The sequence below is a fragment of the Pezoporus wallicus genome, unplaced genomic scaffold (genome assembly GCF_028554395.1).
Source record: "Pezoporus wallicus isolate ANWC-B61680 ecotype Strahan unplaced genomic scaffold, APGP_CSIRO_Pwel_v1 contig_4131, whole genome shotgun sequence".
Lineage (NCBI taxonomy): Eukaryota > Metazoa > Chordata > Aves > Psittaciformes > Psittacidae > Pezoporus > Pezoporus wallicus.
The window spans coordinates 5,458,824-5,486,562 of NW_026641950.1; the positions used below are offsets into that span (position 1 = coordinate 5,458,824).

Below are 27,739 nucleotides of genomic sequence, written 5' to 3' on the forward strand. Positions count from 1 at the left end.
CACGAGGCGCGGAACCCGTCCCCGGCGGCGAGGCGGAGCGGGGCGGTCCCGACGAGCGGGGAGAGGAGGGTCCACGGCAGGGCGGGGGGTCCCTGGAATGCGGGGCGGACTGGAGAGCCCGGGGGAGGGACCCGGCCGCCAGGCCCGCCTTATATAGGGGGGCGAGGGAGCAAGATGTTCACTGCCAGTAGCGGGGCCGCGGGTGTGCGGGGCAGGGGAGGCAGCGGGTGGGGAGCGCTGTGTACAGGCTTGCTTTGGTGTGTGTGACTGAGGCGGGGAGGTCTGCCCGGCTCTGAGTGCGAGCGGGAAGGGGGAGCCTGGCCCCAGGCGGCGCAGCGAGATTCTCAGCGGCGGGAGTGGAGTCTGCCTCCGTCCCAGCCCGTAGCAGGAGGTCCCGGGCAGAGGCGGCCCCAGGTGGGGGACCCGGGCGGTGAGGAGGAGCCGCCTCCACCGCGGAGAGGCTCCGCGCCGACGGCGACTGTCCGTCCCCTCCGGCTCCGCGGGCGGCCGTGCTGGGACGCGCGGGTCCGTTCCACCCCTCCGCGGTCGGGGTCCGGCAGCATGAACATCCTGCTGGAGCTCTTCGTGGTGACTTTTAGAGTGCTGTGGGCTTTCGTGTTGGCCGCGGCTAAGTGGTTGGTGCGGCCCAAGGAGAAGAGTGTGGCGGGGCAGGTGTGCCTGATCACCGGGGCGGGCAGCGGCCTGGGCCGCCTATTCGCCCTGGAGTTCGCCCGGCGCCGGGCGCTGCTGGTGCTATGGGACATCAACACGCAGAGCAACGAAGAGACGGCGGGCATGGTGCGCCTCATCTACCGGGAGATGGCTGAGGCTGCCGCTGCCGCCGCCCCTAGAGGTAAGCGGCGGCCTCACGGGGCGGGCTCCCCGGGCTGCCCCCCGCCGCCAGGCCTGGGCACGGCCCCTTGCCCTTCACCTGCAGGGCCGCGGAAGGATTAGCCGCAGCTGCGCGCCCGACGGGCTGCGTCCCGGAGCCATTCTCGCATACAGCGGGCAGGTGAAACCGGCTCCGGGCTGGACTCCACCGGGCACGGGGCCGTCGGACGTCCGGTCAGTGCCTCTGCCAGCCGGGCCGACCCTGTGCCCTGGGGAGACCTGCTTCGTGTAGCCTGGGACTTCGACAGCGGCTCTAAACCATGCAGCTTTTCTTAAAACGCTTTGGCAGCAATAGTAAATAGACAAGTCCTTGTGTACTGTGGCAACACCAAAGCAAATAGAAGTTTTACTGTAGTGGAAATGTATTTGCTGTTTCCACTCAACTACTTGTTCGAATGTCAAATACATAATACAAGAACTTAATCCACATTCCCCCCCACCCCCTTTTGTTCTCTTGTCTATATTCCTTAGTAGCTGCAGATGGAGAGAAAGATGCGCTGCCCCATTGCAACTTGCAGGTTTACACGTACACCTGTGATGTGAGCAAAAGAGAAAATGTCTACTCAACAGCGGAGAGGGTCCGCAAAGAGGTTGGCGAAGTGTCTGTCCTGGTTAACAATGCTGGCGTGGTCTCTGGGCACCATCTTCTAGAGTGTCCTGATGAGCTTATTGAGAGGACCATGATGGTCAACTGCCATGCACACTTCTGGGTAAATATAAACTCTATTCTGCTGCCCTTGTCAGTTAATTTTGGGAAACTAGCTGCTGTTGCTTAGTTCCTGTCTCCTTGAGATTTGCAATTGCTCCCTCTCACTTGTGGGCTCATTGCTTTGGGGGTTTCTTGTCTTTAACTTTTTTGTTTAGCAGGAATGGTGGGTATTATTAACAAATACCTTTAACTCAACTATATATTCCTCTAACTCAGAGTTCCAAGTTTTGTGTCCTATTTTCTAGCCCTGGATATGCTTTGCAAGCATAACCTCTGAATCTGTGTAAAGTTTGTTACTGTTAATGAATGGTTTCTAAGCTTTCCTCCTATAGTCTTCTGCCAGCATGCTAACAGCTTTAACATGCTCTTTTAATGATAGCTGCAATACCAAACTTGCACATTTCTGGAAAAAAATACTTAAAACCCCTGCTGGAAATGTTGCTTGAATTGCCTTGGAGGCAAATTGTTCCTTTTGACGGCTGGGAGGATGGCGAAAAAGATTTCTCAAGAAATCAAGCCAAGAACACTTTTTCAGGAATCCTGCGTATTTGTCCTCATAGCTTTCTCTGGGGGCTGCCAGGAGAAGTAAGAAAGTCTTTACCATGGTTTCTGGGGCAATATTGTCTCCATAACGAGCAGATGATAATCAAGGAGAAGAAGTTACATGATCTTACTCTATCTCAACCTTGTTTTCCTGTATGGTTTATTTTTAAATCCGTGGTGGTGTGGAGTTACATAAACTGGAGTGTTGAAGGAGGGCATGAGGCACAATTGGGTTAGCATTAGCTGTCAGACTGAGCCCATTGTTAGTACTAAAACTGTTCTTTGGTCCTTCAAATAATGTTATGAAATACACTTGCATAATAATCAAAGGATTAAGCAATCTGAAATATACTTCAATTTAAGCCTTCTTTGGCTTTTCTTACCTTTTCATAACAAAATTCTGTAAAATGCCTTATCTTCAAAATTTATTAGGCCCTCCCAAACCTGATTTTTTTTTTTTTTTTTTTAATGTGGAAGAGAAATGCTGTTTCATAACCCTAAAGGAGCCCCTTCAAATCTGTGCTGTGAAACACCTAATGGCAGAGCAGTCTTTTCCCACTGTATTGTAAAGCTTGCAGAGAGAGTTGCTTAAACTTCCATGCACACAAGATAGTGTGTTTGGAAACTCTTTCAAACTCTGAAAATATGTTTTAAGACAACTTGAAATGTTCTGAGAAAGCTCATATGACTACTTACAACTAAGAGCTCTGCGTGTTTGCCTTCATAAAAGTTAAATTGATGCTTAAACAAACAGTGATGTGCACTAGATTTAATGACTGCTATTGATGTGGTTTAAATGCTGAATTGACAAAGTTTCCAAGAAGTCTAAATTATGACATCACCATGAATTAAAATATGGGAGGATCCTAAATTCTCCAGCTGTTCTTCCTTCAGGCCCAAGCCATACACTTATTTATAACTCTTTTTCAGAGACCTTTTTAAAGCACCTTCTGTGTGTTATAGAAAACTAAACTTAGTCTAGTATTGGCCGTGATTGTGTTTCCATAAGTTTTATTCATCTTCAAATGTTAGTGTGAAGTGACTTTAAAATTAAAAAAAAAAAAACCAAAAAGCAACCCAAAACCAAAAATATTCCAAGAAGGTATAGTTAGATGTGAACTGTGGAACTTGAAATCTTGGCTTAAGCTTCTAAGGAGCAGTCAACACACCAGTTGAGGATCTGTTCATATGTATGCTTCCTGCAGATCTGGTGTCCTGCTTTGCCTTTCCTTTCATTTTCTTCCACTTTTGGCAAAGCTTTTTTCCTTGTCTTCCCCTTCATGATCCCAGAAAAGGTTGGCTTTACCAGCAGTGGGTGGACTTCTATTAAAAGTAATAGTACTTAATTCATAAGATACCATTTGAATCAGCTGATTTGAAGCCAACTTTTTTGATGCAAGTCAATGCTGACTTAAATAGAACAATGTGTCTAGATGTGTGAAGTTTTATACAGCTAGTTGTTTCCATGTCAGCTAAACTGGTGGTCCAAAAGCAAAGCTAATACTCTGGAGCATTATGCAGGCTTTTAACTATTCTTGGAGGGTGTTTCTTCCAAAAAGCTGTAAATGGGTTTTATAAAGGCATGGATCTTTCATGTAATATTGCTTCAGTAGTTGTCTGTACTTTCCGGGTTTTTGTTGATGTTTTGTTTATGTGATGGAAAATTCTTCTTCATCCCTTGATCATTAATCAAGCCTCAGTGTAATCCTGTATAAAAACTTCAATTGGGGCTCTATTATTGTCCGCTTGAAACATCTGAAATAAGACTGATTGTCTGCTCTCCATACAGAACACAGGTAATCTGAGCTTGCTTTGTTAGCAGCTACGATCTGAAGACTGCCCAACTTCTGCAGTAGGCAGTGACATGAAAGCCTGTCACTGCTTTGCTGATGTGATTCCAACTGGGCTGTGTACCATATCACAAACTGGCAGTCAGGAGAGCCTTAGCAGCATGCCACAGCCTAAACAGATGCTTTCCATTTGCTGACATTCATGATTTGTATAATCCTTCCCATGAGTGTTCTATATAAACATGTCACCACTGCATCATGTAGCAATTTCCACAGCATAAAATCCACTGCAGTATTAAAAACCTGTTATTTCATGCTGTGATAACTTGAATGCTTCTGATATTGAAAACATAGGGACAAAATCCATTCCCAGTATGAAACAAGCCAGCTCTGCTTTACTATAATTTGCAGATGCATAAAACTGTAGCAGGAGTGTAATGCTATCTTTCCTCCCTGTCTGTTGCAAGAATAACTAACTTGGCTGCACTTGTGAATTGCTGGAACTGAACTTATGCAGACTAGGAAATTTTCTTCTTGTGATACGTCAGGATACAGATTTGAAAAATGTTAAATCATAGTCTAAGCTGTTGCTTAATCAGTTTTCTTTTGGCTTTACAATAAAGCTTAAGTGAAGTATCAAAATACAGCAGTTTAGATTGTGGAATTTATTTAGTAAAACTGCTGTGGAAACTCTTATTTCCAGACAATTTGAGGTTCTTGTACCTATTCTAACTTTTTTTCTGGAAGAATAATGCTATTGCTGGATAAGAAGAGGAGATTCAGAGCAGCCCTGTGGAGAAGGACTTGGGGGTGTTGGTTGATGAGAAAATGTACATGAGCCGGCAGTGTGAGCTCGCAGCCCAGAAAGCCAACCGTGTGCCGGGCCACATCAAAAGGAGCGTGACCAGCAGGTCAAAGGAGGTGATCCTGCCCCTTTACTCTGCTCTCGTGAGACCTCACCTGGAGTATTGTGTGCAGTTCTGGTGTCCTCAACATAAAAAGGACATGGAACTGTTGGAACAAGTCCAGAGAAGGGCCACGAAGATGATCAGGGGACTGGAGCACCTCCCGTATGAAGATAGGCTGAGAAGGTTGGGGCTGTTCAGCCTGGAGAAGAGAAAGCTTCATGGAGACCTCATAGCAGCGTTCCAGTATCTGAAGGGGGCCTATAGGGATGCTGGGGAGGGACTCTTCATTAGGGACTGTAGTGATAGGGCAAGGGGTAATGGGTTAAAACTTAAACAGGGGAAGTTTAGATTGGATATAAGGAAGAAGTTCTTTACTGTAGGGGTGGTGAGGCACTGGAATGGGTTGCCCAAGGAAGTTGTGAATGCCCCATCCCTGGTGGTTTTCAGGGCCAGGCTGGACAGAGCCTTGCGTGATGGTGGTTTAATGTGAGGTGTCCCTGCCCATGGCAGGGGGGGTGGAACTAGATGATCTTAAGGTCCTTTCCAACCCTAACTATTCTATGATTCTAAGTAGGTGTTAATATAGGACATCAGCTTAGTACCTAGGAAGTACTTCTAGAATTAGTGGTGATGACTAAGGTCTGAAGTTCTGTGATGTGACGGTTCTTCTGTACAGCAGATCGTAAGTATGAAGTTTGGAGAACGGATATCTGTGTTTCCCTATCATGTGGATCCTTCAAAGCTTTTAGCTTAAAGCTCTCCTAGAGTTCTCTTCAACTTACCAAAAGGGGGAAGCAAAAGCATTCAGCTCCAGCTCTGTCATATTTATAAAAAAAAATTAAAAAAAAATCCGCATAGTAAGAGACTAGAACCAAGAGTCTGAAGACTTGTGTATGGCTGTCTTAACCAGAGAAGTTATGTTCATTCACTTACAAATTACTTGATTTTTGAAATTATGCTCATTCATTTGTAGGAATTGAAAAAAATCTTTTAGGTGGCCTGACATTAATACAGAAAAATATAATACCGAGTAAAGAGGGTACTGTTACTTAAGGAATTAGGACATTCATAAGTAGTCTAAAATTTGAATTATCTTGGAAAGAAAGTTAATGCAGAGTTACTAAATCAAATACCTATTTATGCAGCTGCTCTATCTGTCAGTCTAATTAGACTGACAGGATTGCTAAAGCTGTGGAAAATAAGTGGCTTGTAGTTACCTATCATGTATTAATACTTACGTATTATTATGCTAGTCTCTTTAAGCTCCCTGGTGTTAAATAAAGCTCACATACCTGTAGTATTTTTTTGGTTTAAATATGAAAGTATTGCACTTAGTGTGTACACTGAATATTCTACAGAAGAAAAGGCAGCTTGTTATGTTATTTGAAACTATATCATGCTCAGTCTTGTGGCCTGTTGGCATAGCAGTTTGATTTTTGTCTTCATCTCTAGGATTCTAGTATCTATGATCACAAATATAGACACAATATTCCATGGACAGGCCAGCTCTCTATATTTAGCATTTTGGATGAGAGGAATTAGCTGCTTTAATTATTTTTTTTCCCCAGTTTCATGATAGTGTATCCCAAGATGCACAAATTTACTTACAAAGTTTAATCTACAAGTTCTATACTATTTTTCTTTGAAAAATGAGCTGGATCAATTTCAAGTAAAACATGTGTATGTGATCCAGAAAGTGTCAGCAAAACTAACTCTTCCCTACCAAAATGGTTCCAACTACATGCCACTAGTAAATTACCCTGGACAGCCCATGTATTTCATATACTGTGGTAGCATGCTTGTTAATGAATATGAAGGAAAAAGCAATCATACTCTTGGATATAGAAACAGTCATATTAGTTGTACTTATAAGTGCTTTGGTATGGTTCTGCAGTTCGTATGTTCTTGGGTTTGTTTCTCAAGAAAATAGAAGGGAATCTGTTAGTTGAGAAAGTACTGTCTTTCAGATGCATGCTCTAGAAAACTGTACTTTCCCATTTTATAAAGGGATGTATTTACCACAAGTTTTAAAGAATAAATAGGTGGCCATATATTTCTGGAGCTTGAGTGGGCACAAGACTACTGGCTCAGAGCTTTCCTCACAATTTTATTTTGCAGTCTACTTGGAGCTTGCCGAACACTGTGTTAAGCACAGTTGTCACAGCATGCAATGCTTAATTTTATAACCTGTATCTTGTATCTGTACATACAGTATTTGTAATGTAGCCTTGTAGTCAGTTTTTAGTGGTAGTGATAATTTAAAAATAATTTAAATAATTTAAAATTTAATTCTGATCCTGGGTGGTTGTTTTGCGATTTTTTTTTTTTTTTTTTTTTTGTGGAGGGGAGGGAACCAACACAAACCTTTTGGTTAGGTACCTTAATGTCTAAGTTTTGGTTGTAGAAGTGATCTTTTATCAGTTTCAGTGTAGTTGTGGATAAGGATAAAAGTGATTCTTCAGACAATGTACTCATCTGAAGAGTCAGCAAGCACAGTTAAGTTGTGATGGTGTAGTAGGTGGGTCTTAGTCTTATGCAAAATGTCCCTTTATTTGCCTTGTGTGGGAACCATATGAGTTCAAACACCTATAATTGGGGTTCCAGAATGCTGCCCACCAAAATTCTGTTCCACAAGTTACTCAGCTCTAGTCCCTGAGGTCTGTTGAGGCTGATTAGTCATGGCTCTCTATCATCTACTGTACCTTGATGATAAATGAGTGATTACGTATCAAGGAGTCTGAACAAAGCAGCTTAGAGGGTTCTTGATTTAATTGGCAGCACTTCCATCAGGGCTGTGAAAAATTGCATAGAAGACTCTCAGTGTGTTACGACACCAGCATTCCCACATACGCTTTCTGTGCTAGAGCATCTTCCTTGCATGATGAAGAATGCTGGCCTATTTTGTTCAAAAAGCAACTGAATTCATGCATTTCTCTTCTCTTTAATGATGTAAAGTATTTGATTTTCATTCCTGTCAGTTGAAAAATATGAAATGAACTTAAGTTACACCTGAGGTTTTGTGACAGCTTCTCTCAGGTGTATTTTGGAAATTAATTTGCTGCACCACTTGAAAGGTGCATTGGTCCTAAACAACAGAAAATAAAGATTCCTGTTGTGATTTGTGGATTGTTTGTTGACTCTAGTTTGATGTCCAGTATAGTAACATAAGGTGTGATTAGCCAGTTAGTTCCATGCACTAAACTATATGAAGCTTGAAGAGTTTAGGTAAAAACATTAATATACTTCTCAGAAAAGCAATGTAAAAGTTCTGTGAAGGAAAGGGAGAGTTCTCCTGAAGAGAGCATGCTAAGACTTCTCAAACTATTTGAAGCATGTCTGAAGTATTCATCAGTTATTAGTGGCTTGCAATTCTGTAGTCATCTAAAATAAAGCTGGAGTTTCAGTATAGCTTACAGAGGTAAGGCACTTGGGATAATCTCACTCTTCAGTCTCCTGTGACTTTTTCTGCAGATTGGAGGCTTGTCACAAAGCCATATGAATGCTTTCAGGGTTGCTATCTATTCAGAAGATGTGGTCCTGGGTGACCAATCAGTGTGATGATAAAATTCCTGCTTCTTATCAAATGAGGTAGGTCAGCTGACTGAGCAAAAACTTGTGCACTGACTTTGGTCTGATACTATGTTGTTACTTGTAATAGCTTAGTAGTTTTTGCCACTGTGGTGCCTAATTTTACTAGAAGTAAGGAGAGTGGCTTTTCACTGTTTCAGTGAAATACTCAGTTTAGAAGATTGTGTATGCTTTTCTTGTCCTTTGGATGGTTAAGAGAGCAATGGAGTTTAAAGTTCCAGATTCTTCTATCTACAAGTAACATTTGCTTTTATTTTATGAAAATCAGCTAAGTTAGTGAGATCTCATTGTGTTATTAACTGTCTGTAATAACCAAGAAACTATAACAGACTTCTCGAAGATATGCTTGTTCATGTGTTCAGCTGTGGAGAAAAGCAATCCTAATTACAATATGGGTAAGTGTCCTGCTAACCCACTGTTTCCATCACTGCCTAAGACCTGTCTTAACTGATTTGTGTGGGTAAGCAATCCTTCTGTAGCTCTTGGTGTCATCAATTACTCTGACCAGACAGATTGAGGAAAGATTAGTGTTATGTTTGCTAGCACCATCCCTGCCATTTTAGCACTGCACTTGTTAAATCTTTTCTACTTTTATCTTTATGATAAAGATATGAAGAGTATTCTTTTCCAGTGCTTCTCATGCTTTAATTTCACTTCTGGGTTTTTTGGGGGGGAACTGGAGGGGAAAGGGAAGGTTTTTGCTATGTTTTTCTAGTACTAAACCTTTCCACAGCCCTCTATGTAAAAGCCAGAGCATCACTCACTTGATAAACCTTTCTCCTTTGACCTTTGAGGTTTTCTGGCTCCTCACACTGATGGTAAAACTAAGGTACTGATACCTGTGTGTCTTTTGTGGAAAAAAATGGTAGAGGCCTTTCTGCAAAGGCAAACTGAAGCTGATTTACCTGTGATGCTATGTGCTTTTACCTGTGGTCTTGTGCTACTTCTGTTAAAAAAAGTCTTTTGAAATACATTTACAATGTAGGTGAGTAGGCAGACTTTGAGACTGTCAGAATCTGTTTCTGATGGTTTATTTTGAAAGAAGATATGTCACAAACACGAGGGATTTACGTCTGTGCTTACACTTCTGAATGAACACTCTGTTCTTATAAATAATTATATTGGTGTAATGATTTATATGCCAGTCAAATTAACACATGACACGAGTGAGTTATCACAACTGGGATGGGAGAATATGGTAGGCCAGGGAATGCCAGAACATCTGTGGAGCTGAGGTGGTTGACTTGGTGTGAGCCTTTTGAAATTCAAGTTTGTTTGGCTGTTGAATTCTGCACCTAAATGTGCCCTGGTGCTGGTCACTCCTGCCATCTGTTTGAACTTGTGTGACAGTTTCCTAAGCACTCCCCTTTCAGCGCTGGTTTTAAGAAGTGCTTGAGTGCGTATACTTCAAAGTGACTTGTCCAAAGTTTCTGCTGATTTTAGGATTAAACTAGAAGGAAGATTAGTGGTAGCAAGCTTTCATCTGGGGCTACCCCTTGAATCTCCATCTTGCCTTCCACTAGTTTTGGTATTTGTCTGATCCGTGGGTGAGCCAGTTCAGTTCACTAACTTGTCCAGAGGGCAGGGAGGAAAGCTGTTCATTTTCTTGGCCAGGTTGATTAGTTCTTCTATTGAGGGACTAGTTAGAATTATTGACACTTCTATTTAGAGACTCCTCATTGACATTTCAGACATGGACTGGCCAGTGGCAGGGGGCAACCTGAGTTGGGAAAAGGGTGAGGAGGAATAAGAACCACGTAGCTGTGGCTGTCTAATGAAACCTCATTCTTGGAGAGATTTTTCTGGAATAGATTTAGAGGCTGCAAACAGTTAAGCATAAATGGTTCCAAGCTGTAGCAAATCTGACATTGACATAACAGTCTGAATGTAACAACTTCTAAAGAAATTGCAATATTTTAGTTACACACTATTAAAAACTCTTAGAGGTAGGCTAGTTTTCTGAACACATGAAATAATGTGTTAACAGCTCTAACTTGTTTACCTTGCACTGATACTGTAATTGCTGTGGTGTGCCATCAAGAGCGATGATCTCTGTGCCTACTGCACTGTTTGACTTCTCTGAAAGTCAGTTGTACTAACACTGAATGTGGAAAAGCCAAGCCAGAGCTGTGTTTCAGCTTGTGGGAAATACGCATATTTTCCACAGGCAGGCAAAGGGAAGTATCTCTGCCTTTGAAAACTCACCCCTGAGAAAGGGAGCAGTTTGCTGGTGTTTGGTTAAGATGCCTGTGCAAGTAGAATCTTTGACAATTGCATCAGTCGCTCTTTTAGTCACTGTATCAGCTGGAGGCATTTTGTCATTTTAGCTCTTGTTTGCTTATGAAGATAAAGTTTACCTGTTAAGGCTATTTTCTGCATACCCTTTTTTGGGAGAGTGAGGTGAAGTATGGAACAAACCTTCTTTTTTTAAAAAAAAAAACCTCTAAGCCGCATGCATTTAAAAATGTTATGTCTCATTCAGTGAGCTACTTCATAAGTTGGAGCTTTCTGGGGTGTAAGCAAACTTTGAAACCAAACTTCCATTCAACTATAATATATTCTTTATTTTTCTGTTTCTACTAAGTAAGACTGTGACATGAAAAGGGAAGCTTTCCTTCTAATCTGTTCCTCTTGTGAGATAGTTATGGCATAACCACTTTCCTTTCTATAAAGTAATCGATTCAAAACGATGACTTAGTGACTGAGTTGGGGAGGATGAGTAAAGTGACTCAGCTTTCATCTGCCTGCAAGTAGTACAGCAATTGTAGTGCTACGGAGGTACTGGCCTTAAGGTCTCTGTAAAATGAGAGAGTCTCAATTTAGCCACTTCCTGAAATGTCTGTTACATAAATCAAAAAGTATGAATGATGACTTCATATTTTCTGTAAGTAGTTTTGACAATGCTGTTCTCTAGTAACTTTGTGGAAACATGCAGACTAAAATACCAAGGTTTACTAAATTCTCCAGAGGATGATTAAGCTTATGGCAAGCTGTAGAAAAATGTGTATTTAAAAGCTGGATTGTGTTCTTGTTCACTGAACAATATTCTGAGTTCTTATCTAATAGTTGTTCTGAAATGAATTTATGTGGATTTTTCACTGACTCATAGGAGCATGTTTTCATTTTTGTCATGATTATCAAATAGCTGGCAATAAATAACTGATCTCCAAATGGTTGGACATTTGCTTCAGACTTGTGCTAATGAAGGTGAGGGACTAATGTGTTTGTTACACTTATGTCAACATAGCTCTGAAACACTACAAATCCTTTGACATGGCCATTTGTCAGTGTATAAACAAAGTCGAATTTCTAGTTTCTTGACTTCAACAGGGCTTAAAACCAGCTTTTGTGAAAGAGAGTAGCCAAGTGTCAATTTATTATATCACTTTACCAGCAAACTCTAAAGTTATTTCAGATTTGACATTTGAATAAATGCAAGGTAGGCCATCTTTGCTCATAGATCTGCCTGTGGAAGAATACAAGGTTGGTGGTGCTGCCTGCTGGGACTGTAACTTAAGATCCTGAATTTACAGAAGTAAAACTGGGCTGTAACAGCCATGTTGGAGCTCTGTATTAATTGTGGGTATATGGAAAGCTCAAACGTTGACATGGTAGATCTGAGCAGGCAGATTCACTTTCTTTAAACTGCATGTTACTTTGCATGTATACATTTATTCCCAAGTTCTGCTTCAGTTGAGGCCTGTATCTTGTTTGTCTTGCAGTGTAAGGCAGGCTAAAGAAATAGCTGGGCCTCCAATAGCCTTTCTACCATGCCATCTTACCAGCTACTAATCATTCTCAGCTTTTAGATTAGTTTGGCATTTGAAATCCACAGCAAACACCACTGGCAACATATGTTCTGCACTTTCACTGTCCCTGTTCTCCACAGAGAGACATACTGTCTTTCTCCTGGTTCATTGCTAGCTGTCAGGAATCCAATATAATTGCTTTGTCCAAGCTTTAAAAGCCATTAAAATTAAAAGTAGGCAGAATTGTCTGTGAGGGCTCAGAAAACCCTTAGGAAGCTGGCAAGGGAGTGAGCTTACTGGAGGGCATTTAGCAGCTGGGGAGGCATCATTAGATTTTGGAAACAGTTTGCTATGTGGATGTTCCTGACTCATCTGAAAATATTAATTCTGAAAAAAATCTAGGTGCTCTGCACTGCTTCATTGGACCCTCTCTCCAGCTGAAAGGACTTTGAGACCAAAGGGAAAGGAGAAAGAAATGGAAGAACAGACTCTGTTTCAGACAGAGCAGGGTAATTTATTACAGGCAAGAGCTCCTGTAGGGGAGATATAGGAGAGAGATTATTTCCAGTTAGTTATGATTCTGTATTGATAAACTTGCAGTTCCTGTAGGAACAAAAAGTGCAAATTCTCTGCTGGCTAATGAACTTCTTCCTCTGTGAGAGAATGGGCTGTTGAGCAGGGAGCTGATATACTTAAGTGGAGGATCACAAAATGGTTGAGGTGGGAAGGGGCCTCTGGAGATCATCAGGTCCAGCCCCCTCCTCACCCTGGCTCAAGCAGGACCACCTAGAGCTGTGGGCCTAGGACTGTATTCGGTTGGCTTTTCAATATCTCCAAAGATGGGCATTTCCATGGCCTCTCTGGTCAACCTGTGAGGATGTGCTTAATTTTTCATAGCCATATGAAATCAATGACTTGCTAATTCTGGAGGGAAGAGTTCTATATATATACCACCAGTGATTTTAAACAATAATATATGCTGCTGCATATATATAAAGCAATTATACATCAGCAAAGTGATACCTGCAAGAACAGATGAAAGTAGACAAGTAGGTGTGTATTTATGGTAGCATATATGCAAGCATGTCCATTAAAGGCAGCTAGATGCTTCCACAGAAAGTGGAAGTATATAGTCATTAAAAAGATCAGACACTTTACATGACACACCTGACATCTGAGAGTGGAAACAATTGTAAAAGCTTGTAAGTCTAAAGTCTTATTCTTCTTAGGAAGAAAAAATATAAAAGTTCTCAGGAGCAGAAAGATGGAGACTGCTTACAAATAGCATAAATTGCCACTTGCTGGCATTGAAATAACAGGGATAGTTCACCTTGAATACCTGAACTTCTTCATGGCCAGAAAGCATATAAAGTAGTGCCCTGTCTAAACTGAACTGTTCTTAAGAAATTGGGGCCACCTTTGGCTGCGTTATATGTACCTAAACTGTTGCAGCTGAAACCAGGACAACAGCAAATGACTGTAAAGCTTAGGTAATAACTTTTCTACCTTAAGTCTCAAGAAGAAAGCTTCTGAAGCAGGAATTGTATTTAGGTAGTGTCTTGAATACTTAACCTATACTTCAGACAAGTGGGAGAACAAAGCTGTTTTCTGCTTCACTCTTAAGTTTACCCAGTTTGGAGTAAGATCATAAGAAACGAAGCCCTTAAAAGAAAGGGAGTGGGGGAAACAATGTAGTGACATGGTAAGGCAACAGTAACAAAAGTTACTGTTGCAATATCCTTCTCTGAGCACTTTTCATATCCCAGTCTCTGTAGACACAACCCTTTTTCAACTAAGCTTTGTTAACAAGCTATACAAAAGGCAATTTAGCCAGGCAATGTTCAGTTGCTCTAGGCATAGCATAATTAGTTCTAGTAGTAAAGAGTGGAAATCAATGATTAATGTTTGAGAGATAACTAGTGGTATTAGTTTCCTGTGTGGTTTTTTTAATAGCATTACTTATCTTATCTTTACTGTCTACCCATTGTAAACAGCGTTGTGGCACTAAGTTCTGATTAAGGAAACTACTTAATTCAGTTTCAGCTTTCTTCTGGTATACGCAACATGAGTTGACTCTAGGTAAGACAAACTACTACAGTAACTGAACCATTCACAGGAAACAGTGGTACCTATTGGCTTTGAAAACTGAAGAAATTTTAGAGCTGGAACATAAATACTGCAAATGCTAAAGAAAGTAGTAATGTAAATATGGACTGTAGCATACTTGTTCTTTAGCAAGTGGCATGACAGATGTTTCTTACTACTAAGAAACCCACTTACTAACTTCAGTAAATAAAATTTAACCTAGTTTTGTACACCTTTAATGCTTTTCAGCTGATTAAATGTCTGTTGTGAAGCAGGAGATTTTATATATATGGATCAGTCATGAGGGTGAAGAAAATAGGAATGTTAACCACTCATGAATTAATAATGAATTAAACAAGTGATTCAAGTAATAGCTTATGTTTTTATTAAGCTAAGACTTCATGTGCTTCAAATCAGTATTTCATGCAGACTTAGAAAGGAGAAGAAATATACATATCTCTATATTTCAAATACAGTTTTACATTAACCAATTTTGCTTTTCATTGTGACTTAATTCTTCACAGTATTTATTTTGCTACCTTCACCTTTTAACCTGGTTAGATCTTATCTGTAGTTTCACTCTGTCTGCAAATGTAGGCTATCCAGAGTATTGGGGGCGTGTGGCTTTGCTTTCTTGCTACCAGACATCATTATAGACTTCTGTTTAAGTCTATCTCTTTCTTTCATGAGCTTCTGGTTGCAAGGCAACTGTAACATTATTACTGTGCATGTATGTTAAGCATTAACTGCTGTTGCAGTTCAGTATTAAAGGAATCCCCATGGCCCCAAAACAGTGGGGTTTTATGTGAAGGACAAATAAAGCTTTAGTGAGAAATTGAAGCTTGTGTTGCCTGCCAGGAGCTAAACAACTAAGGGACCCCTTTTGACATGAAATATTGGAAGGTCTAGCTTTTTTTATTTTGAACACTGCTTGCTCAAGACACTTGAGGGCAATCCTTGAATAGTTTCCTTTAGTGGTTTTAATACAGCCGTCTATGGAAGCTTGGCTTGAGGACATTATGTTTATCTCCTGATCCTTTTTGCTCTGAAAGGACCTGAGTAGAGCATCAGAAATCCAGGCAAATATGTGACTTTCTCTGTTAATCCATTCTTTAGGAAGACTTGGTAAATCTGGCCTATTTTTCATTATCTTGAGGATAGAAACTGAAGATCAGAAATAGTTCTAACTTCCACAGCTATTCAAATATTTACTTAGACAGTGGCTAATTATCCAGAAGGGGCCCAGCACTTCTTAAAAAACAGTCATCAGAGACATCTAAGGTCCTTCAAAGTACAGCTTTGGTCCCTTGTGTTAGCAAGGTCAACAGTAGTTGTAGACTCCTGTCTATGTTCTGTATTCAGCCTATTACTGACTGAGCCATGTCCTTTGTGCTGTGTGGTCTCTCTTGTCTTCAACTCAGTACTTGGTATTTTCATATAGTCTTAGCACAGTTACTAATCTCACCTTAACCTAGCATTTTGGAGATCCTGGTATAATGGAATTATAAAGGATGTGGAGATAATATGGGAAAAGTAATTGAGATGGAAGTGCAAATGAGAAATAATTATTTTCAGTTCTCATTGGAACCAGATAAAAAAACTAGAAGGAAAATAAATGGTTAACTCCAGGATTTTAGCTGCATGCTATGGTGCGTGAGAAGGCACTTTGGATATTATAGCCTCTAACTTGAATAAGTTCCCCTTTGAGACTTACACAGATCTAGGGTATACTTTCAAGGCCTCTTCTAAAACTATTTGGCAATGGCTTTCACTGTAATCCTGTAAGTGAAGCTTTACCCAGTGTTTATAAAATGTATTTAAAGTCGTTATCTTCTGAAATAAGCTGGGCTGTATGACTGTAGCTGAAAATAAATTCAGTACATTTACTGATAAGCTTGCCATGGGGATTTTCTGCCTTTCAGGCATCTCTCTTTCCCTTTTAACATATAATAGTGCATTAGTGCTGTACTATGCAGTTTGGAGAAATCTATTTTAAAGCAAGGTGCTACAGCCTGTCTGCAAAATATTTAGAGGTGCTCTTTTGTCAGACCTTTGTGCTTTCCTTCTCAGTTACTGGAATGGAAAGAGAAACTGGGGCATGTGGAAATCTCTCTATTTCATTCCATGGTGGAGTGAGCAGCCACATGCTGTGTCTTGCAGGGGAACCTGCAGTGTGTCCTGCTGTAGGCTATGAGGAACGGGAAGAAAAGAAGGCTGAATGTCAGTGCTGAGGGGGAGAAAGGACAGAAACTTCGAACAATGTTTTCTTGTCACCAAATCTGTTGATACATGATTTTTAGAGTTGGCTAACATATGGCAGCAGGCTGCTGTTATCCCTGGTACGTTAGCTCCCAGAGCTGTCTGGATAGGTCCTTGACTAATTGCACCAATTTTGTTTCTTGAGTCTGGCCAAATAGTGTTTAACATGAAGATGAAACAATACATTTACCCAAATGTTGGACATCTTGCAGTTATGCAGCTGCTCTGGCAGTCAGGAATAGCTGTGGCTTGGGAGGAAATGTCCTGTTGTACTATTACACCACTGTTGGGGGTAACTAAGGTGATGTAAAAGCTCACCTGTTTTGATCAGCCCCAGAAAGAGATAGCCGTGCTCTAGCCTCCTTACCTGATGGGAATTTCTGCCTTACAGTAAAGCAGTCTGTTTATGCCATCAAAACAGTTTAAAAGGACTGACAGAAGGCAGAAAGTAAGAAAGAAAATTACCGTATTGAAACAATAGGTACCAACACATATGGTCTGCTTTATTTCTTTTGTTTATATAAAGACAACTCTCTAAACATCAGGTAGCACATACTTTTCTGCTGTGGTGTGCTTTCTTCATTCGGTATCCATTGTCTTGAGCTGCATACAGCTAACATTGTTTTCTGTGGATGCTTGCTTTCTTCTTTAAGAATAATTAATCCAAAATTTAATTAAAAAAATCACTTTCCCAAACACAGTATTTCTTCATATTCTCATTTGCTCTATTTAGACTAATTTGTTTTGACATTGCAGCTGTGCTGTTCTTTGTGTTGCACAATCTTTTGAGTTTTGTTTCATTAAGAATGGAACTAAAGAATTTGGGGAAGGGGAGGGAAGAAGTGCTAGACTGTTAGAAGTTAATTTGCCGTAAACCAAAATGTTGAGAACAGATTAAAAAAGCTATGAAGTGACATGTAAATGCTTGTTCAGTTTCACACTTGTGAGAAATAAGTCATTAAAGCTGTGTGCGCATGAAATAGATGTTTGGTTACAGCTACTGGGAATAGTTTGTTTTTACTGGTATATTCAGAAGCATGGAGGAAAATGGTTAGATTAGGAAATGATCTCTAGGCTTCAAAAAAACCTTAAAGGTTAAACTAGCTTGAAAAATTAGCCCTACTCTCTGTTCAGAACAGCCTCATGTGTTCTATCTAAGCCTACCTAGTTGCTGTATCTAAACTACACTGCAGGTTAGAAAATGTGTATTTGCACTATGCTTTGGAGGCTTTTAATTTTTTCTAAAAGAAAAAAGCTAATTCCAAGTGAAGAGGATGCTCAACTTAAATTTCTTGCTGTTGAATGCTGCATAACTGTCTCGATTCCTCCTCCTGATGCATCACAACACAGTTCCTTTCATCTGCTATATTCTCCTTACTGGTTTCTCCTCAGTGTTGAAAAGTGTGTTATGTTTGTCATTAATAAAAGACTGAGGTCTGACTTTAAGTACTTAAATGTTTTGGTTAAATGTCTTCCGCTGCAGCTGTGAGAGGTAAAACTGAAACCTGAAAGATCAAGCTAGAAGGCAGATAGTTGATTAAATCACTTGAGTTGATTTGAATTATTTTGGGGGCCTGGTTCATGACCTCTAATTCCATGGACAAAACGCATTTCTTGCTTGGTATCTTCTAATACTTTTTTTTTTTTTAATGGAGGATTAGCATGTCCATGCATCACCTCAGAAGACCAATGTGGGCTGTGCTACCTGTTCAGACAAACTCCAGATGGGAAGGCCACCCAGGAGGCATCTTGCCCCAAACCAGTCAAGCTCTTAACTAGTTTCTCAGCAGCACACAGAAGACTTCAGGTCTGGTGGGCAGATGTAGCTGAAGCTGAAAGAAACTAGAAAAAAGAAACTAGGTTGATCTGGTTTATGTAACAGGCAAAAAAACTGGGGACCAGCGTATGGAGGAAGCTGCTTTGATCAAGGAAGTGGGCTGTGCCAGAAGCTCAGTAAGAGCACTGATTTATTTGGGGATTGCTTACACCACGAAAGAGAATAACTTCACTTTGGGATTGTTTTTCCCAGCAAGCGGAGGCTGGGAGGAGCAGTGGGCAAGCCTTTACTCTGAGACTGGAAATGCCTCCCCCCCCATAGGGTGTGTCTGCCTCTGACTGCTTGTTTTTAAGTACTGACTCCCAGCTGTTGCAGATGGCTGGAGGGTGGCAGCAACCAAGATGACTTTCTCTGACATCCATTTAGCTGAAATGCTGATAGCTGACTGCGAAGTTTTCTACACATATGATAGTTGTGCTAACTTTATAGAGTCCTTCAGCTTCAGGTTTTAAATGGATTTGCAGAATAATGTCCCATGACAAAGTACAGGGGCCTGCTACGAACAGGCTGTTTCAGAACACCGAGGTCTCACGCAAAGATTTCCATGAATTGCTGATTGTCTTCAGAGCAGAGGAGCTGTGTTTTTTCCTATGTGGCTATAAATGGCCTTTTAAGAGATGACTTACGTGAAGTGACTGTGGTTCTGCTGCTGGAAGTTATTCACTCTGCGTTTGAATTGCTGAAAACATCACCCAAAATTGTCCTCAACACAGTTTATTTATGTGCCAATTTCCTCTTGATTGAAAATGGGTTACTGTAGCCACAAGCTCTGAAGACTCAGTCTTTATAATCTTTATGCTTTGAAAGAGTGTAGCATAGTTGAACGGGCTTTCTGAAATTTACTGTTCTGCAGTTGTTCCAGTTACTTGCCCTATCTATGTGTATATGCCTGTGAAAATTCTTCTCTTCAGCTGTAGATACAGGCACTTATGGACACCTAGTTATAGTTCATCATGTTTAAAAAAATGGCAAAAAACTCCAAAACTAAGCAGTGCCATAATAAAGATCGTGGAAAAGCCAGTCCAACAACATTTGATGTGCTTATCTGATCTGCTGTTTATTTCATGGAACAAAACACATTGATTCAAGCCTTGAAGGTGATGGTGATGGTGGTGGTGGTGGAATCTATTACTACTACTTACCCTTCTTTCTCTTCCCCAAGATGAGCTCCAGGGCGAGTGCCCCTTCATTTCTGTAGTTGCTGTGGTTTGCAGCCTGAGCTTCAGTCTGCATTATCAGGCTTTCTGGCAATGCGAGGTGGCAATCAGTCATTCCAATGTGATGTGGGCAGATAACTGAGACGTAAGTGGAAACTGCTGATGGAGCTGACTAATGCTCCAGTGGTGGGAGTAAATTGTTAGCAGGACCAAGTTGGGAGCATGGATCCCTTACAGGGATAGTGTGGAGTGTCAGAGCTAGCATACACACTCTGTGTTGGGGTCCATCAGGCAAGCTGCAGATAAATAACATACTGTAGAACTTAAGTGTGTCTGAGTGAGGTCTGTTACTTTTAAGAGGGCACTACCCTGTGATCACTGGGCTTTGTTGCCATGCAACATGTGAAGAGAGGCTGAAACTTTGTGGTGCCTGGCACAGATTAATTTAACAGTGAACTAAATGCTTGTCCAAGGCTCTGTGTAAGAGGTTTAGAGATCCCTGCCATGAGGAGAGAAACAAATGCAAGGCAGCTTGCTCAGATTATTTTTATAATTAGCTTCGTTATGCAGTTATGACAGAATCTAGGAGTTCTATGAATCAACAGTAGAAAAGGAAAGGAGTCAAGAGGTCTGTTAATCTTCTATCATCTGCCAGCTGTCCAGTGAAAACACTCTTTTGTGTAGTGTTAGGGGGTCTGGATTAGTCATTTAACACCTGCAGGCAAAAATGTTGTGCAAGAACATGTGAAAATCATTAGAGCAAAACTGTCCTGACGTCTGTGATTGGAAAATGCAGACAGCATAAGAATGGAATTAGATGGATTCAGCTGTGGCTTGCACATCTTCTTAAGAATGCAGCTGACACAGACCAATAATTAAGCAAGTAGCAAATACTTAAGGGGCATTTGCATGCTCTGAGTTTGGATCCAAAATACATGGGAAGACCACATTTCTGGTAGGATTAAGCATTCATGGTAGTGAGCAAATTGGACTAGAATAGAGTAATAGCTGTGTCATTAATAGATTTATATATTAACTAGGTATGCTTGTGGTTGAAAAGTACTGTCTCGAGTTCTTTGGCAATTTAGAAGTGATTTTTCATAGTACACTGCCAATCTAGAAGCTGAAATAAATAATAAATCAGTGAAGTAGTAAAATGGTATATGTAGTTTTTAGCATATACGGTTATCTGCTTAATACTTCTTTAAAAAAAGAAAGTGTTTGGGTGAGCTTCAGCAAACAGATGACAAAGGTATTCTAGCAGGGGTGACCTTCTAGCAAATGGCTTCAATTTATTGCTTAAAATTTAATTTTTTAAAGGTATTAACTGTGGGGTTTTAAACAGAAACAAACTTTGTTATAATTCAAAGCATAAAAACTGGAGCTTAAAATCAAAGTTTCGTCTTGTGACTAGTGTTTGTTTTATTCTGCTTTGTTTTGAAACTGAAGGAATTAATAATAGAAATGTATATCTTTAGCTAGAACAATTGCTTATAGATATTAATAAAGATGAAAATTAATTTAGACTAGCAGATGCTTTTTGAATTTTCTGTAAAAAATAACATCATCGAAAGCTCTTTCACTAGTATTTCTTTTAATGTAAAATGCCCAAGATAAATTAATTGGATACAATGAGCCATAACTAACTTTACAAAACACACTGTCAATAATTAGAGCTGATAATCTTCAGTGGTTTTAACATAGATGAGCTGGATGGTGTAATTAAACACTTGACATTCCTTTTTATGTCTTAAAAAAAATCTGACTTCCATTTTAGGGTCAAATTATCTCTTTCTGATAACTAGTCTCTTGCAGAAAAATAAACATGTCTGAGCTCAATTAATCCTTTAACCTTAGGATTTCTGGAGATATAATCCTTGCTGCCTTGCTGTCTGAATTCACAAACAAGCTGTAGATTTTCTTGTGGCCTTTTTTGAAAAACTCATAATTTCAAAACCTGTACATAGATTGTACTTCTAAATCCTTGACAGTAAACTGAGATGGGGGTTTTGAAGGCTCATTGCTAATGTATGGTATTCATGGTATGTTTTTTTTTATTTTATTTTCATTTTTTTATTTTTTACTTTGTAGACTACTAAAGCATTCCTTCCCAAGATGCTGGAAATGAACCATGGACATATTGTGACAGTTGCAAGCTCTTTGGGATTGTTCAGCACTGCTGGAGTGGAGGTTTGTTAGACTATAATTAACAATAAATGTGTCACGTCTTGCTTAGGATAAGCTTTTTTTGTATTGTCAGCTAGCGAAAATAAAGTCAAATCTTCAAAGATACTTGGAAGCTGTGGTGCTGAGTACCATATAAACACATGGCTCTGTGTGTGTGGGATCCACAGGACTCAGGCAGCCACTGTATTCAACTACTTTGCAGGTGGACTTTCCACTTGAGAGTGATAGCCTAGGATGGCAAAGGATTTCAGAATGCTAAATGGTCTTTGAATTACCTGATAAAATTAAGAAACTGATGGGTGCCTACTTACCTACTTCTGTCAAGATCTTCAATGCTAAGCTTGAAGCCAAAGGCAAGGTATTTCAAAAGTAATGTTTTCTGTTTCCTGTTTCTGTGAGGAAATGGCTGCCAACCTTCCTCCCAGAATATACAGATCACCTGCTTTACTAGGCTCCCAGTTACAGGCATGAGGTTGTCTAGTTGCTAGCAGCCGTTTGAGAATACCAATTTGTGAGACTTGTTTGATACATAAAGCTAGGTTAGGGTTAGAGGCTTATTTTGCTTTTGGGGTCGTTAGCACAAATGCAAGTGTGAACAAAAAGCATTCCGTTAATGAAAATTGATGTGCCTAATGGGATAATGGTCATATTATCCCATAAACAAAGGCTTAGTATACAGGTGCAGTTTAATTGAGGGCCTTAGAATGCAGTGTTTTGTAACAGAAATGAACAAAGCTGGTATAACTTAAGAAAACTAAAAAGAATTTCCTAGACTAGACTAGAATTTCCTAGTGTGTGTGATCAGCAGAGGTGGATGCATCCATTGGGAAACTTGAATGCTACTGCTGTCTATGTAATTGTTTTTTAATGTTGCTGAACTTAAGTATTTTTGAGATATACAAGCTATATCCTCTTCTGAAAATTAAATACACTCAGATCTCTATTATATCTTCTTTGAAACTAAGCTTAGAAGTAAAATATTTAAGATTTTTTTACACCTATGCCCTGCCGACTCCCCAGTCTTTCTCAAATCTGAGCCAAGATAGTATTAGGTGTCTTAATCCTTTGCTTAATATTAAATGTTACAACAAATTGGTAATTGGAGTAACTTGCCACGTGAGCCTGCCCGGTCAGACTTGAATCCAAGGTAATATTCTCCCACATTCAGCTTTCCTGCTTTCCTGATTCTATGCTAATTGCCTCAAAAGTAAAGTGATAATGAGTTGATGTGATGCTGTATTCAGTGAGTGTCTTTTGTTGTTGCTTTGAAAGTCTGTGCAGATTTGCTTTGGCTTTGAACGTGATTCATATCTGTCCTTTTTAATTTGCCTTTTTTTTCTTCATTCATTGGCAACACAGGATTATTGCGCCAGCAAATTTGGAGCTGTAGGTTTCCATGAATCTTTGAGCCATGAATTGAAGGCTGCTGAAAAAGATGGAATCAAAACAACTTTGGTCTGCCCTTATCTTGTAGATACAGGAATGTTTAGAGGGTGCAGGATCAGGTGAGTAACATTCTCCTCCTGCTCTGTGTTTGTAGTATAAAAGTACTTGAAGGTAACTAACCTGTTACTATAAAAATACTTTCAAGTATTATATCTGCTTTAATATGCATTAGTATTAGGCTCAAAAAATACTTTCTGAATTCACTGTCTTCTGTCCTTTTATACTTAAACTACACAAGTTCTGAGCTATATAGTCTTTGTATCCTAAGAGTGAATATAAAAAAAATTAAAGTCTTTGTCCCTGCTGAGGCATTCCAGAGAAAGTGAGTTAATGAATGAGGTCTGCAGTCCTTTATTTATCTTATTTATGTGTCTTAAATATTTCAGAAAAGAAATTGAGCCTTTCCTTCCACCCTTGAAACCAGAGTACTGTGTGAAGCAGGCTATGAGAGCTATCCTTACAGACCAGCCAATGATTTGTACACCTCGTCTCATGTATATGGTCACCTTCATGAAAAGGTAAGAGCTGATCTGCTAGTTAGTTGGCAATACACTCTACAGAATACTACTAAAATCCAAGAGCGTGTCTGCTTTCTGGATATAAATACCCTCCCACTCACACAGGCTGTTGGTGCTGTTTTGTTAGAATTCGTAAGTTTTTCTTGGCTTGCATGAGTGTAGGTTGCTTGCTTGGGAAGCTCCATAAAACAGATCCCATGTATTATGCATCTTTGTTTTACCTTTCTGGTATCTTTTTCCTTAGATTCCTACTTTCTTTTTAACGGCCTTATTTCTATTGTTTGGGTTCCTCCTTAGGAATGGGGCCCTGATGCAGCTTCCAGCAAAACAGCCTCTAGCTGTTTGTCTCTAGAACCAGTGTGTAGGAGGCCCTGCCTACAGATTCTCTAGGACTTGTACAGATATGGTAGATAAACTGCAAATCTGCGCATTCAGAACCATTTTTCAGAGTCTAAGTTTGGAAGAAGGGCTCTTTAAAGGAATATTACCTCCTTTGTTCTATCATGCCACGGTTTTTGGATGGGAACACTTTAATCTGTAACTAGGCTGACATTTCAATAATGCAGGGTAATACAGGAGTTGGCTGTGTTCCACTGATGCAACATCATTTGCATTCTATTATAGAGGACATCCTCACAGCTGTCTGTTTTTGTTTTAAATGTGCAGTGTGTAGAAAGAATCTTTAAAATATAGGATTGTCTTATTTTCCTTCTGTGAGGGATGGTTGAAACGGAGATCCTTGGTGATTTCTGTTCCATCTGCACTTTTATTCTTCTCTGCCTCAAGTCTCTCATGGTGGATAGGCTCACCAGACTAGAAGAGGCATCATCGCTCACCTCTTTCCTGGAAGAGCATATGTATGTGTGTCTTCTGCCAACAAATCAAGGCCACTGTCAGTATCTTTAAGAACGAGCTTCTTCAACCAGAAGCTCAGAGGGTCCTTTAGTGCTCTCTGCACAAACAGTGCCTTATGCAGCAACAGTCACATCAAAGGCCCTTGTGTTGCCTTGGTTCAACACTTTAGCTTCCAACAGGGAGATCAAAGCTTCTGTATAATCCATGCCTCAGGCAGTAGCACAGATCAAAGGCCCTCCAGTCACTAGTGCAGAAGCAGTACTACTAGCAGGGAGGACACCTTTATGGTGAAGTACTCCTCAGTGCTTCAGTGGGCATTACTCCTAATGGCTAGATTCTGTGCACTGGTTTCCACTGAATTAATGTTTGCTGCTATTTCCTGGGGGTGAGGAAATCCCATTCTAGTTCTTCACTAGAGTTCCTGAGTACTGCACTTGAAATGAAAGTATTTTGTGGATGTGGAAAGGAGGGAAGGGTCTGTAGTCAGGTACCCATGACATAGACACTTCCTGGAATTTTACCTGGAGAGGGAGAGAGGAAATTGCTCTCTTTATTTTGGATCTCTCTTTCTGAGGATGGATGATTGAGTTTAGAATATAGGTCAAGGCAGTTAGACATTTGGTGATCGAAGAATGGCATTAACTAATGCTAATCCCACATTAAAGAATATCTTCAATATCTGGTGACCTCTGCTGATGTGGCTTTGAGCAGATGCTTTGCTTTCAGTAGACCACCTGTGATGGCCTTTCCCGCCTCCACCTTTTTAAAACAAGCTATCGTACTGCTTGTGAAGAGAGCAGAAAATCTGTTCTAAGCTGGAGGCATGTGTCTAAGCAGCTTCCTCCTTTCTGCTTGCCTGCGTGCTTAGAACTCTAGAATTTAAATTCTCTAAGTATCCCTGTGAAATAAAAAATCCTTTAAGTCTTTTAAAAAGCCTCTCTAATAACTGTTGTATTGCTTTTAAGGAGACCAATTACATAGTGTAAGCAGAGGTTTTGTTTTACTCTGTCCTCTAACAATTTTCTAACCTGTTTTTCACAGTATCCTGCCCTTTGAAGCAGTGGTATGCATGTATCGATTTTTGGGAGCAGACAAGTGTATGTACCCTTTCATCGCTCAAAGGAAGCAGGCTATGAACAATAATGAAGCGAAAAATGGAATGTAACACTCTTTTGGATGGACTAACATTTATAGGTGAATACAATAATGTTATATGACTGAATTGCGAAGTGCACTTGCATCTAACAGATGCAAATGTCAACATCTTGCTGTGGCATTCTCTTGGGTCCTAAACCTGTGTATTGAACTCTAAAAATCAATGTTTTTTTTTATATGCTGTAAATAAAACTGACTAGAGTACTTGGTAGGTATACAGAGTGAATTTACAATGTAGCTGCCACCATTGTCGTTTAGAATATCACTGTATGTACAGTAAACTAGTCACAATACTTGTTGTAGGGGTGCACTGTGTGTTATCTCTTCCTCAGCCTCCCAAGGCTTATAAGAACTGTCTCCTACTAGAAGATGCAATGTTTCAGAAATAGTTTGTCTTTCCCTATGTTGTTTGAGAAGGGGGAGGGAAATCTTGCCCTTTAAGCTACTGCTCATGACCTTTTAGTAAATGCAAGGACAGTTTCTGAATGCATCTCTTCACTCCTTCATCCAAGCTCTGAAGGACACATGGCCCAATTGTGGTGTAATTCTCTTTTGTATCAGCTGTGTGTTCTATTTAAAGATAAAAAGAAATTTGTAAATCTCTGCCAATTCAAAGGCAAGTGAAAGTCTTAAATACTCTCAGAGCAAACTTGTACTGGGCATCTGGTTTTCTAGGAATGCAGTCAATGATTTAAACTGACTTTTTTCAAGTCTCTTGATTTGAAATATGCTCTGTTCTGTTTCCCTTTACATGTCAGAGTCCAATCTACTGTTATGGGTTATATGTTTCTTCCTCCTCATTCTTTCTTTTGCCAGAGTTCTCTCATCCCCCTGAGGAAGCTGTTGTATTCAATTTCTGTAACTGGACTTGTGCCTAAAAGACAAAGCAACTCAGCTGAGATACAAACTGTTTATGTAAGTGCTGGTCATATGCCAATTATTAGCAAAGGAAAAATAGAATAACGCCTGATGCAACTCTACATGCAGAATATGGAAGGTTGTAAAGATTTTTTTGAGTTGTACTCGCATTGTAGAACAGCAAATGAATTTTTACAGTATTTTTTGTAAAACAAACAATTTTGTGCCTTGAATTTGGTAATCTGTATTAGTGAAGCATTGTAAAAGTGAACTTCTACCTCTGTATCTTAATGTATAACATCCACTTGTAAACTACTATCGGAGAAATTGTGATTACTTTTTTAGAATGTCTTGTTAAATAGTGACCAATGCCTGTGGTTATTAAAGTGAGCCACCTTTTCCTTAAAACAGTGACTGGAATGCTTCCTTTAAAGACGAAACTAATGCAGACTACTTGTGCCTTTTCCATAGCTCTTGAGTATCAACACAGTTCAGAAATATATTGCTCAATTCCTATAGCCACTTTGTCAGCTGCATGATTTTACAGTGTAATCTCTTATAAGTCAGTACTGTGAAATTAGGCTTTAGAAGGTGACTGTTTTCTCTGGTTTCTAAACTCATCAATGAAGTAATTGGTCAAAGAGCTTTTAAAGAATATTCATTTTGGTTTTGTATGGAGCTTTAGATCTATTTAAAAATGTCATCATGTGAGTGCAGTTTTAAAAGTAGTTTCAATTAAAAAACATAGTTTCAATTAAAAAATGTAGTTTCAGTACAGTTGTAGTTGTTACTGTATATATAGCATACATCTAAAATAAGCTGGTATCCGTGTGGAGAATAGTGTTGTTAACTGAGCCTGTTTAGAAATTATTCTGAAGTAGAAAAAAACTGTTTGCATTAACCCTTGCTCAAAATTCCATACTCTTTTGAAAAGGCCTCTTAATGACTTCCCCAGGGCCAAATTAACTTCTCAGTTCTTACAGCAGAGTCACTAAGAGCAAGTACAGCAAATTTCATTCTATTGTACAGCATCATTTTAATGCACATTTGTTTTTCTAAGATGCCTCTATATTGCTGTGTTGGATTAAGAAGCAACTTCTAAATTTTGATATATTGATACTCAAGACACTTATTAGCCAGACAAAAAGGAAAAAAAAAAGCTGACCAAGTAATACCAAGCTTCTATAAACCATCATGTCAATTT

At 39.9% G+C, this 27,739-nt stretch overlaps 1 protein-coding gene across 2 annotated transcripts; it reads left to right on the forward strand.

Annotated features, from left to right (window-relative positions):
• The first annotated feature begins 332 nt into the window (after window positions 1–332).
• RDH10 (retinol dehydrogenase 10) lies at window positions 333–26,943 on the forward strand. 2 transcript variants are annotated; one of them, XM_057426276.1, is made up of 7 exons: window positions 333–853; window positions 1,363–1,601; window positions 21,608–21,706; window positions 23,063–23,208; window positions 23,536–23,667; window positions 25,564–25,716; window positions 26,494–26,943. In XM_057426276.1, exons 1-6 carry the CDS (start codon window positions 562–564, stop codon window positions 25,685–25,687), a joined length of 1,032 nt encoding a protein of 343 aa, XP_057282259.1. In that variant the 5' UTR covers window positions 333–561; the 3' UTR covers window positions 25,688–25,716; window positions 26,494–26,943. The 2 variants fall into 2 exon arrangements, with proteins under 2 accessions (XP_057282259.1, XP_057282260.1); XM_057426277.1 differs by having other exon boundaries at window positions 1,366–1,601; window positions 25,564–26,943.
• Window positions 26,944–27,739: the final 796 nt, after the last annotated feature.

Coding starts and splice junctions, on each gene's coding strand:
- RDH10 (XM_057426276.1), top strand. CDS start 562: ATGAACATCCTGCTGGAGCTCTTCGTGGTGACTTTTAGAGTGCTGTGG. Junction 1,602..21,607: donor ACTGCCATGCACACTTCTGG/GTAAATATAAAC, acceptor TTTACTTTGTAG/ACTACTAAAGCATTCCTTCC. Junction 21,707..23,062: donor TCAGCACTGCTGGAGTGGAG/GTTTGTTAGACT, acceptor TTGGCAACACAG/GATTATTGCGCCAGCAAATT.